Consider the following 13162-nt stretch of genomic DNA (forward strand, 5'->3'; position numbering starts at 1 on the left):
AAAAATATTATTAAAAATTGTTCTACACACAGTTTGAGCAGCAAGATTACATTTTGTTTCTTTGAATTAAAAAAATGGCTACATTTTTATTGTAATTTTTAAATATAAAAATACTAATTATACATTGATCATTCATGTTAATTCATAGTGCATTATAACTAATGTAAGAGACAACTTTAAAATGTTAAAATGTAAATGTTGAAATTAAAAATGAACAATACTTTTATTAACCTTATTTAATGTTACAAATGGACTCTTATTGTAAAGTGTTTCCATTTCATATAAATCCAAACGAATAATGCTAAAAAATGACCATCTTTACACACAAAGGCATGGGTCTAATATATATATACTTTCACACAATTATTTGCCTCTATTTAAAAAAACTTAATGATTATCTAATGAAATAGTGCCGATAAAAAAAGAACTGAAATCGAATACATTTCTGATTTATGTTTATGTCGCTGCATGATGAGAATACAGTTAAAATATGCAACTTTGCTGGATAATGAATGCATAACAGCGAACAAATGGATATAAACAAATGCAAATGAATGATAACAATCGTGACATTGAACAGTTGGTGTTTTTGTCACATTGTTTTAACCGCTTGAGGCACTAATGTTAGCATCCTCTCAGCCTCGACGGCTAACATGCTACTGTTCTCCAATAATGCAGCATCTACTCAACAAACTGATTACTTTATAATGATATGAAATCATGTACTTTAGTATAAAACATACCGTTTTGTTGTCTGCGTTTTAAATCTGTTTTTAAAGTGTCCCGGTCTGTGCAGCGCGCAGCCTCATGTCACGTGTCAAAACAAACTCTACGAGCATCAGCGATAGCTTTATTTCGCCTCTAGAGGTCGCTCTCGTACTGTATAATGACAGCGCACTCTTCTCAGCCGCTCCAGCAACGGATGCAACCCAGAAAATTAAATCAACCGCGGTTGTGCGAGCACTTGCTTGCAGTCTGTGTTCTTACGACTTTATTTTTGTAGTAAGTAACGAAAATGCTTTGGGAAAATGTATCGGAGTAAAAGTATACATTTTATTTAGGAAATGTAGTGGAGTAAAAGTAAAGTAAAGTAGAGATTCTCCCAAAAAATACTTTAACAAAGTATTATTACTTTGTTACATTACACCACTGGGCTTCTCCTTCATGTGGTTGTGTGTGTGAGTGTGTGTTTGTGTGTGTAGACGTATTTCCTGTACCGGGCAGGCAGTTGTTAGTGTTGCATGCGGTGTGTTGTTCGAGGGGTCCGGGGCAGGTCAGACCCCCAGGCTCTGGTTCCTGTAGGACCGTCTTCCTGCGCAGTGACACTCCTCCACCACAGGAGGCGCTGCAGTCACTCCAGGATGACCACTCGCTCACCACGCAGCCGGCTAACATGACCCATATATTTTATGTAAATTAATTTTGCATGGATTTTGAAAGTAAACATGCTCTGTATGACTGTAGCTTTAACACTGGCTGACCTGGACAGGGCGACGGCGAGCAGATTTCACTCTGGAGGGTGTCAGTGCAGGACGGTCCTCCAGTCGTGTGTGTGCAGGACCGCCGGCGTGTCCTCTGTCCCGTCCCACATGACACCGAACACTCACTCCACGATCCCCACGGACTGTAGACCGGACACACCCGATCCGTACACGCCAGAGAGCCATTGACGCACACACTGCAGAGACAGAGATTCACACAGACTGTGATTTGTGTGTATTTATGTAGATATGAAAGTACTTGTTATAGGGCCATAAAACATCCTCACAAATACAGGAAAACCTGATAAAACTTGTCAAAACATTAGAGGATCACAACACTAGAAAGTGGATCATAATAATGTCTTAATTGTCTTGTGTGCATTTGCTTTATATACACAGATTTATTCATTTATTTATGACAAAATATTTTTTAAGTCTGAAAAATCAATATATATATATATATATATATATATATATATATATATATATATATATATATATATATATATAATGAATTAAAACATTTATATATATATATCTTTATCGAATACTTGTAAAAAATAATATATTATACATTTACTATTTTATGTTCATATAGTAAAAATTGGATCATAATAATATTAAATAATGTCTTAATTGTTTGTGTGCATTTGCTTTATATACACAGATTTGTTCATTTATTTATGACAAAATATTTTTTATGTCTGAAAAATAAATATTTTTATACTATGTATATATATATATAAATTGTAAAAAATAATATATTTATTTATTTATATTTTTTATATAAAAATTGGATCATAATCATATCAAATAATATCTTAATTGTTTATACACACAGATTATTCATTTATTTATTACAAAATATTTTTATGTTTGATAAATAAATAAAAATATTATTTGTATTATATTACTTAAATATTTAGTTTATTTAAATAATTGTAAAAATACTTAATACTTAATATTAAATAAAATATTTATTTATATCCTATTATATATTTTATGTTCATATATTAATAAATTTGGATCATAATAAGGTCAAATAATGTCTTCAATTGTTTGTGTGCATTTGCTTTATATATAGATTTATTGACTTATTTATTACAAAATATTTTTATGTCTCATAAATAATTTAAATATAATAATACAATTTAAATATTTATTGTTTATTATATTATTTATTATATAATTTTATGATATATATATATATATATATATATATATATATATATATATATATATATATATATATGTCTGATAAATAAATAAAAATATTTTTTTATTATTCAGTATTTCAGAAAAATGTCTCCAGACATTAACAAAACCTGACAAATCCTCCCATCAGGGACGTCCTTTAAGCTAAACCTGATCTATAAATAATAACGTCCTCTGACCAGGTGTTGCAGCTGACGGTGATGTTCTCTCCGGGTCGGATCTCGAGCGTCCCGTTCTCCACTGGAACCCCACAGCGACAGTCGTCCACTCGCACACACCCTCCGTCCTGTAACAGCCGGCCGTCTGGACACCGGCACCCTGCGGCACAGGAAACACGCTCATATCTCCCGTTTCATTGGTCCGTGTGTGGCAGAGGTCAGAGTAACGCTGGTACCTGGATGACAGGTGCCCTGCAGACACTGGACGTGCTCCCACAGGTCAGCGCAGCTGCGAGGACACTGATTGGCACAGGAGTCGTTATAGACCCGCCCTCTGTCCTCACAATGCTCACCTGTGATTGGATGCATATATCACATATGACTAATATATGAAAAATAAAAGGTGAATCTGTGCACTTTTTAGCATTTTCTCTGTTTATTATGAGAATTCAGCAGAACTGCTTTAAACACGATAACTCAAATCATCCTCAAATCAACTAAAGTATTTATTATAAAAGTGATAGCTGTGGTCCTGGATAGTTAATACAGCTTCATATTATATTATATTATATTATATTATATTATATTATATTATATTATATTATATTATATTATATTACAATAGTATATAAATAAAAATAGAAAAAAAATATATAAAAATAGTATAAAAAATAAATGTATTTTTTTAAATTTAGACAATTAATAATATCAATTAATTATATAATTACATACAATCATTATAAATATTTATGAATTAATTTCTGAGTATATTTATTTATTTTTATAAATATATATAAATATTTTCAAAAATATATATGCACATAGAACACATACATTTCCAAATATATCTATACATTTTGTATATAAAAAATTAATACATTATAAATAAAAAATAAATGTATTCAATTTATTAATTTATACAATAAATATTATCATTAATTATGCAATTACATACATAATTATAAATATTTTATAATATTATCTGAATAAATAAATAAATCAAATATAATTTCTGAATATATATATATATATATATATATATATATATATAAAAAATATATATAATATATCTATACATTTTGTATATAAAAATACATTATAAATAAAAATAACTGTATTAATTAATTAATTAATACAATTAACATTATCATTAATTATGCAATAACATATATAATATAAATATTTTATATTATCTGTATAAATAAATAAAATATAATTTCTGAATAAGTATATATATATATATATATATATATATATATATATATATATATACACACAAATATTATATAAATATTATATATATTAAATTATTTTCAAAAAATAAATATATGCATATAGCACACATATATTTCTGAATATATCTATACATTTTGTATTGTCTTATAATAATAATAATATAAATAAATAAATTCAGTGTATGTGTGTGTACCAGGACAGAGGCCCGTGTTGCAGCTCTGAGACTGCGTCTGCAGGTTCTTGCAGTGTGGTCGGGGTCAGAGGTCAAAGGTCGGCGCTCTCGCTGACGGTATCCGCCGCTGCAGGGGTCTTTACACACACTCCAGCCGCTCCATGAGCTCCAGTGACACAGATCTGACCAGAGACACAGTGACATCACGACACACAGATTACCTCATGAATATTAAGAAGGTCAAGATGACATTCCTGAATGGCCATTTCATGTCAGTATTACTTATTATTATTACTATTTTAGTATTTATTTATTTAATTTTAAATATTACTTTTCAGATTTAATTTATCTTCCTTTCAGTTTTATTTTTTATTAATTTCCAGTTAGTAATTATAGTGCTTCAACTTTGCCAAGGCAATCATTATAAATAATTTTAGTTAACAATAACAACCCTGTTTCACGTCAACTAATTAATATTCATGAGCCAAGCCAAGTCATTGGACAGACACATTTCCATCCTGTGTGAAGGTGTTTTGTTTGTAGTGTGAGCTAAAAGTGCGGGACCGTCCGGTTCAATGCCGCCCACTCCAGGATCCGCTGCCCTTTGGTTACTGCTTTGATGCCAGTCAGACGTCTGAAAGTACAATACAGGAAGTGTTTGAAGTGTTACTATGGCGACCCACCGGTGCAAATGTCAGGCTGTGGACAGATTCTCTCTTCCTCCAGCTCTTCATCACACTCGCCCTCTCTCCCGCTGACCGGCAGCCCAGAGTCCACATCCAGACAGGCCCTGGTACCGCCGCTGAACGGACACAAGACCTGAAAGCGTCCCCGCTGGAGAGAGAGGAGGATGCTGGGATACATGGAGAGCAAGAGGTCCATTCTGACCACTCACTGACCATCACTGAGAAAGAGAGAGAGACTGTGATTTATTTATGAACAGTCGGAAAACTGTTATTAGATTTCAGATGATCTGATCTGTGAGTAAAACACAGACGCTCAGAGCTGAATATGGTTATACGGTTATAAATAGAAGAGTTATACCTTCACATTCCCGTAAATCACACTGAAGAGAGCCGTCGTGACAGAGACTGAAACACACAAATACAAGACGTTTAGATAGATAGATAGATCGATAGAACGATCAAACGAACGATAGATAGAACAATAGATAGATAGAACGATAGATAGATTGATCAAACGAACGATCGAACGAACGAACAATCGATAGATAGAACGGCAGATAGAACAATCAAACAATCGAACGAACGAACGATAGAACGAACGATAGAACGATAGATAGATAGAACGGCAGATAGAGCAATCAAACAATCAAACGATCGAACGATAGAACGAACGATAGAACGAACGATAGAACGATAGATAGATAGAACGGCAGATAGATAGAATGAACGAACAATCTAACGAACGATAGATAGATAGATAGAACAGTAGATAGATAGAACGATAGATAGATAGAACGATTGAATGAATGAACGAACGATAGATAGAACGGCAGATAGATAGAACGAACGAATGATCGAATAAACGATAGATAGAATGATAGATAGAACGATCGAACGAATGAACGAACGATAGATAGAACGATAGATAGATAGAACAGCAGATAGATAGAACGAACGAACGATCGAACGAACGATAGGTAGAACGATAGATAGAATGGTAGATAGACCGGCAGATAGATAGAACGATCGAACGAATGATTGAACAAACAAACGAACGATAGATAGATAGAACGGCAGATAGATAGAATGATCGAACGAATGATTGAACAAACGAACGAACGATAGATAGATAGAACGTCATATAGATAGAATGATTGAACGATCGAACAAACGATAGATAGAACGATAGATAGAATGGTAGATAGACCGGCAGATAGATAGAATGATCGAATGAACGAACGAACAAACAAACAAACGATAGAACGGCAGAAAGATAGAACGAACGAAAGATCGAATGAACGATAGATAGAACGATAGATAGAATGGTAGATAGAACGGCAGATAGATAGAACGATCGAACGAATAATTGAACAAACGAACGAACGAACGAACGAATGATAGATAGATAGAACGGCATATAGATAGAACGATCGAACGAATGAACGAACGAACAAACAAACAAACAAACGATAGAACGGCAGATAGATAGAACGAACGAAAGATCGAATGAACGATAGATAGAACGATAGATAGAACGATCGAACGAATGAACGAACGATATATAGAATGATAGATAGAACGATAGATAGATAGATAGAACAGCAGATAGATAGAACGATCGAACGATCGAACAAATGATAGATAGAACGATAGATAGAATGGTAGATAGACCGGCAGATAGATAGAATGATCGAATGAACGAACGAACAAACAAACAAACGATAGAACGGCAGAAAGATAGAACGAACGAAAGATCGAATGAACGATAGATAGAACGATAGATAGAATGGTAGATAGAACGGCAGATAGATAGAACGATCGAACGAATAATTGAACAAACGAACGAACGAATGATAGATAGATAGAACGGCATATAGATAGAACGATCGAACGAATGAACGAACGAACAAACAAACAAACAAACGATAGAACGGCAGATAGATAGAACGAACGAAAGATCGAATGAACGATAGATAGAACGATAGATAGAACGAATGAACGAAAGATAGATAGAATGATAGATAGAATGATAGATAGATAGATATATAGAACAGCAGATAGATAGAACGATCGAACGATCGAACAAATGATAGATAGAACGATAGATAGAATGGTAGATAGAACGGCAGATAGATAGAACGATCAAACGAATGATTGAACAAACAAACGAACGATAGATAGATAGAACGGCAGATAGATAGAATGATCGAACGAATGATTGAACAAACGAACGAACGATAGATAGATAGAACGTCATATAGATAGAACGATCGAACGATCGAACAAACGATAGATAGAACGATAGATAGAATGGTAGATAGACCGGCAGATAGATAGAATGATCGAATGAACGAACAAACAAACAAACAAACGATAGAACGGCAGAAAGATAGAACGAACGAAAGATCGAATGAACGATAGATAGAACGATAGATAGAATGGTAGATAGAACGGCAGATAGATAGAACGATCGAACGAATAATTGAACAAACGAACGAACGAACGAACGAACGAACGAATGATAGATAGATAGAACGGCATATAGATAGAACGATCGAACGAACGAATGAACGAACGATAGATAGAACGATCGAACGAATGAATGAACGATAGATAGATAGATAGATAGAACGATCGAACAAACGATAGATAGAACGATAGATAGAATGGTAGATAGAACGGCAGATAGATAGAACGATCGAACGAATAATTGAACAAACGAACAAACGATAGATAGATAGAACGGCAGATAGATAGAATGATCGAACGAATGATTGAACAAACGAACGAACGAACGAATGAACGAACGCTAGATAGAACGATCGAACAAATGAACGAACAATAGATAGAACGATAGATAGAATGGTAGATAGAACGGCAGATAGATAGAACGATCGAACGAATGATTGAACAAACGAACGAACGATAGATAGATAGAACGGCAGATAGATAGAATGATCGAACGAATGATTGAACAAACGAACGAACGAACGAATGAACGAACGCTAGATAGAACGATCGAACAAATGAACGAACAATAGATAGAACGATAGATAGAACGATAGATAGATAGATAGATAGATAGAACGATCGAACAAACGATAGATAGAACGATAGATAGAATGGTAGATAAAACGGCAGATAGATAGAACGATCGAACGAATGATTGAACAAACGAACGAACGATAGATAGATAGAACGGCAGATAGATAGAATGATCGAACGAATGATTGAACAAACGAACGAACGAACGAATGAACGAACGCTAGATAGAACGATCGAACAAATGAACGAACAATAGATAGAACGATAGATAGAACGATAGATAGATAGAACGGCAGATAGATAGATAGATAGATAGATAGATAGAACGGCAGATAGATAGAATGATCGAACGAATGATTGAACAAACGAACGAACGAACGAATGAACGAACGCTAGATAGAACGATCGAACAAATGAACGAACAATAGATAGAAAGATAGATAGAACGATAGATAGATAGATAGATAGATAGAACAGCAGATAGATAGAACGATCGAACGATCGAACAAACGATAGATAGAACGATAGATAGAATGGTAGATAGAACGGCAGATAGATAGAACAATCGAACGAATAATTGAACAGACGAACGAACGAACGAATGATAGATAGATAGAACGGCATATAGATAGAACGATCGAACGAATGAACGAACGATAGATAGAACGATAGAACGATCGAACGAATGAACGAATGATAGATAGAACGGCATATAGATAGAACGATCGAACGAATGAACGAACGATAGATAGAACGATAGATAGAACGATAGAACGATCGAACGAATGAACGAACGATAGATAGAACGATAGATAGATAGATAGATAGATAGATAGATAGATAGATAGATAGAACAGCAGATAGATAGAACGATCGAACCATCGAACAAACGATAGATAGAACGATAGATAGAATGATAGATAGAACGGCATATAGATAGAACGATCGAACGAACGATCGAACAAATGATTGAACGATAGATAGATAGATAGATAGATAGATAGATAGATAGATAGATAGATAGAACGGCAGATAGATAGAACGATCGAACCATCGAACAAACGATAGATAGAACGATAGATAGAAAGAATGGTAGATAGAACGGCAGATAGATAGAACGATCGAACGAATGATTGAACAAACGAACGAATGAACGATAGATAGATAGAACGGCAGATAGATAGAACGATCGAACGAATGATTGAACAAACGAACGAATGAACGATAGATAGATAGATAGATAGATAGATAGATAGATAGATAGATAGATAGAACGGCAGATAGACAAAACGATCGGACCATCGAACAAACGATAGATAGAACGATAGATAGAAAGAATGGTAGATAGAACGGCATATAGATAGAACGATCGAACGAATGATTGAACAAACGAACGAATGAACGATAGATAGATAGAACGGCAGATAGATAGAACGATCAAACGAACGATCAAATGAACGATCGAACGAACGATAGATAGATAGATAGATAGATCTCTCACCATGTACTGCAGCCCACGGTCACCAGCGCCCCCTGCGGGACAGTGACGGCCACAGGTCTGTCTGACCCCTGATGAAGGAGGTGGACACATCCGCACTGATCCGGACGGACACATGATCCGTTCTGCTGCAGGAGACCCTAAAACAAGACAACAACTCGGAATAATCACTGAATTCAACTTTAATTCCAGTATATAAAAATACATTTGTTCTCATTTAAGTAGGAAAATATAATAATGCTTATTTATTCACAAATTTGTTATGCTTTTTCCTATTTTGGGAGAATCTGTTAACATAAGGTTTAATTTGTTTACATTAGTTAAGTACATTAAAACAAACAATGAACAAAATCTGTTGAAGGATTAGTTCACTTCTGAATTAAAATTTCCTGATAATTTACTCTTCTATTCTTTCTTCAGTCGAACACAATGATGTAGAGCTCTTTGAAGCTGCACTGAAACTGACATTTGGACCTTCAACCCGTTGAACCCCAGTGAAGTCCACTATATGGAGAAAAATCCTGGAATGTTTTCCTTCATTTCTTTTCGACTGAAGAAAGAAAGACATGAACATCTTGGAAGACATGGAGGTGAGTAAATTATCAGGAAATTTTAATTCTGAAGTGAACTAATCCTTTAACGTTAGTTAATGCACTGAATTTGTGTGAAATGTTTATTGTAAGCAGAACGAACCTCAGGACAGAAGCAGCCGGGTGTGCAGTTCTGACGGGACGCGCACGTGTGTGTTTGACCCAACAGATCACAGTGTTTCTCACACGGAGATCCACATTCAGAGAACAGGAAGGGTTCCTCACAATCTGACAGACACACAGATCAATACAGGGTTGAATTAAAGTACTAAATGAACAAACAAACAGCACACGTCACAATATTCCTCATTTAAATAATTCATACGCAGAATAAAGAAAAATTGTGCTTTTCAGAAGGAGGGGCTTCATAGAGACAGGAACTAAACAGAGCATTACTGACAGACTGGGAAGAGAGGAGGACATTCACCTTGGCAGTTGTCAGGTGTGCAGGGCCGGTTCTGCCTCTCAAGATCACTGCAGCGCTGCCCACTGCTGGCTGAAACGAGCGGCGCACGATAGCGCTGCTGATACTGAGACACACAGGAACAATCGCTCCACACGCTCCATTCTGACATCGGACAGGCTGACAGAGAGAATGAGGAACACGTCCACATTTAAAGTCAAGTTAAATGGTCAATTCTTAATTTTGTTTATTATAAATTATTTATTTAGTATATTAGTACATTAAGACATTAAATTCAGTATTACAAGTTTTATGTTGAATAAATATAGAAATGAGGCATTATCTCATTAAATATGCATGCATTTGCATACATTACCCATTATTATTGCATCCATTTTACAATGTAAAGTTCAAAATTCTTGTTTCATTTTGAATATCTTCTTTTGATCACTCCATAAATCAGAAAATGCTGCCAACAGCCAGTAAAATTATAATTTAAACATTTAAAATTCTAAAAAATGTACGTTTTATTTCTATAATCGTTCCAGGCTTGACAATTACCATTTTAAATGTATAAATAATTAAAAATATATAGTATTATATTAAATGCATATTGTTCAGTAAAACTTAAAAATAGTTTTCGGTAATTTAAATAAAGCTGAAAAATAACAAATATTAAATGCATTACCTAAACTTAAAAAGTAATAAAAATGATAAAATTAAAACTGAAATAAAAATGAATTAAAGCTAAATATAAATATTCTAAAAAAAAAAAAACAATACTAATAAAAATAACAAAAGCATATAATACTAATTTACATACATCATAGCTGCACGATTCTGGATAAATTGAGACTCACAATTTTTTGTTTCAAACAGAGATCATGAACAATGAACTAAACAAAATAATGTAATTTGCTAGAGGTTCTGACTAAATGTTAATTGCTGCAGTCTATTTAAAAATATTTAATCTAAATGAATTATTTTTTTAAAAATCAGGTTGAGTGAATGATTCAATGACTTCACTTGTTTCATGACTGGATGAATCTGCGCTTTTGAACGAATCTCTTGAATGAAAGATTCAATGACAAATACATTTTAACAGTCACTTGTCGCCACCTACTGGTGTGAAGATGTAGTGTTAATCTTTATTTGAAGCGGCATCTTTTTATTTTGATCACTACCGTAGACATCAGTGTTTATATCCGAACTATAAACTTTTATTCCAGAACTTCTGTGATGATATGAGCATTTGTAACACAGAAATAATGACCTGGACAGGGTCTCTTATAACACAGTTGCGTCTCCTCGCCATCCTTCTGGAGCTCCGGAGGACACGCATGATCGCCGTCTTCCTCACACACACACTGCCGTCGTCTGGAGATCACACCAGCGCCACAGCTGCGCGAACAGGGCGACCATGGGGACCAGGGGCAAAGGTCATCTGGTGGAACCAGACATAATCATATATGGAAGCATTAATGACCTGAATTCAGAACAGACCATGTTGACTGTTGTTTATTACATGACAGGATGACACAAATAAAATGATGCTGATTGTTTTTCTATTAAAAGAGGAAAAGGTCTATTCCAGTACCAAGACAGAGAGCAGCGTGACAGTCCTGGGTGTCTCTCTCAGGTCCAGTGCAGTCTGTGCCGTTGTTTCGCGGTGGAGGGTTGATACAGGCGCGGGTGCGGATCTGTTTACCCTTTCCACACGTCACGGGACAGTCCGACCACACAGACCATGGGGTCCATCCACCGTCCACTAATGCAAGCAGACAATTCATTCATAAAATCAGCTGAATCTGGACTGGTCCAGCGGTTTATGTGGAAATACAGAAATATTCACTCTTGGTTCCCACAAGTCAGACAATTTCTATGACTTTTCCCACTGTTTATGATCTCAACAAAGTGATTTTTAAGAATTTAATAGAGATTGTACTCACAAAAAGTCATTTATAGCTGATGAATTATTTTAGAGCTGAGCAGAACTAGAAAAATAAACTTTTTAAATTTTTTAAAAAAAAATTAAGTTTTATTTCTATGAAAATTATAATTTCAAAATTTAAAATTATAATTAATTAATTAATATTTAATAATGAATGTATTTATATTTAAACTATAATTTAAATTAAGTTTATATCATTTGTGTTGCTGTTAACTAAAACTATTAAAATAAAATATTAAATGCAAAACTTAAAACTGAAAAAATAAATAAATTATAGTATCTAAATTCTAAATTTTCTAAAATAAAACCTAAAAACTAATAAATATGACAAAAGTACATACAAATTTTAGAATATAAACTAAAATGAAAATGAAAACTGAAAATATATAAATAAAAGTTCATTTAAAATATTAATAAATACTAGAAAAATATATAAATAATACTAAAATAACAGTACAATAAAAATAAGTACAATTTCAAAATCTAATAACTTAAAATAAATTATATATATAATATAATAATATATATACACAGTGGCATGCGAACGTTTGGGAACCCCTTGCAGAATCTGTGAAAATGTGAATAATTTTATCAAAATAAGAGAGATCATAAAAAAAATATGTTTATATATAGTCCACAAGACAAAAAAATTGCTGAATTTATATATATATATATATATATATATATATATATATATATATATATATATATATATATATTATTTTAA

General features: G+C 33.6%; 1 protein-coding gene across 1 annotated transcript in view; it reads right to left on the reverse strand.

Moving 5' to 3' along the window:
* Positions 1 to 13162, reverse strand: part of sspo (SCO-spondin) — a 92129-nt gene that overhangs the window by 15279 nt on the left and 63688 nt on the right. The window contains 13 exon segments of the mRNA XM_048175527.1: positions 1218 to 1388; positions 1482 to 1678; positions 2876 to 3014; positions 3091 to 3207; positions 4284 to 4343; positions 4346 to 4444; positions 4933 to 5166; positions 5307 to 5353; positions 9495 to 9631; positions 10185 to 10309; positions 10509 to 10664; positions 11758 to 11928; positions 12082 to 12252. Of these exon segments, the coding sequence (XP_048031484.1) occupies positions 1218 to 1388; positions 1482 to 1678; positions 2876 to 3014; positions 3091 to 3207; positions 4284 to 4343; positions 4346 to 4444; positions 4933 to 5166; positions 5307 to 5353; positions 9495 to 9631; positions 10185 to 10309; positions 10509 to 10664; positions 11758 to 11928; positions 12082 to 12252 (1824 nt within the window).

This window comes from Megalobrama amblycephala, linkage group LG22 (genome assembly GCF_018812025.1).
Source record: "Megalobrama amblycephala isolate DHTTF-2021 linkage group LG22, ASM1881202v1, whole genome shotgun sequence".
NCBI classification, from domain to species: Eukaryota; Metazoa; Chordata; class Actinopteri; order Cypriniformes; family Xenocyprididae; genus Megalobrama; species Megalobrama amblycephala.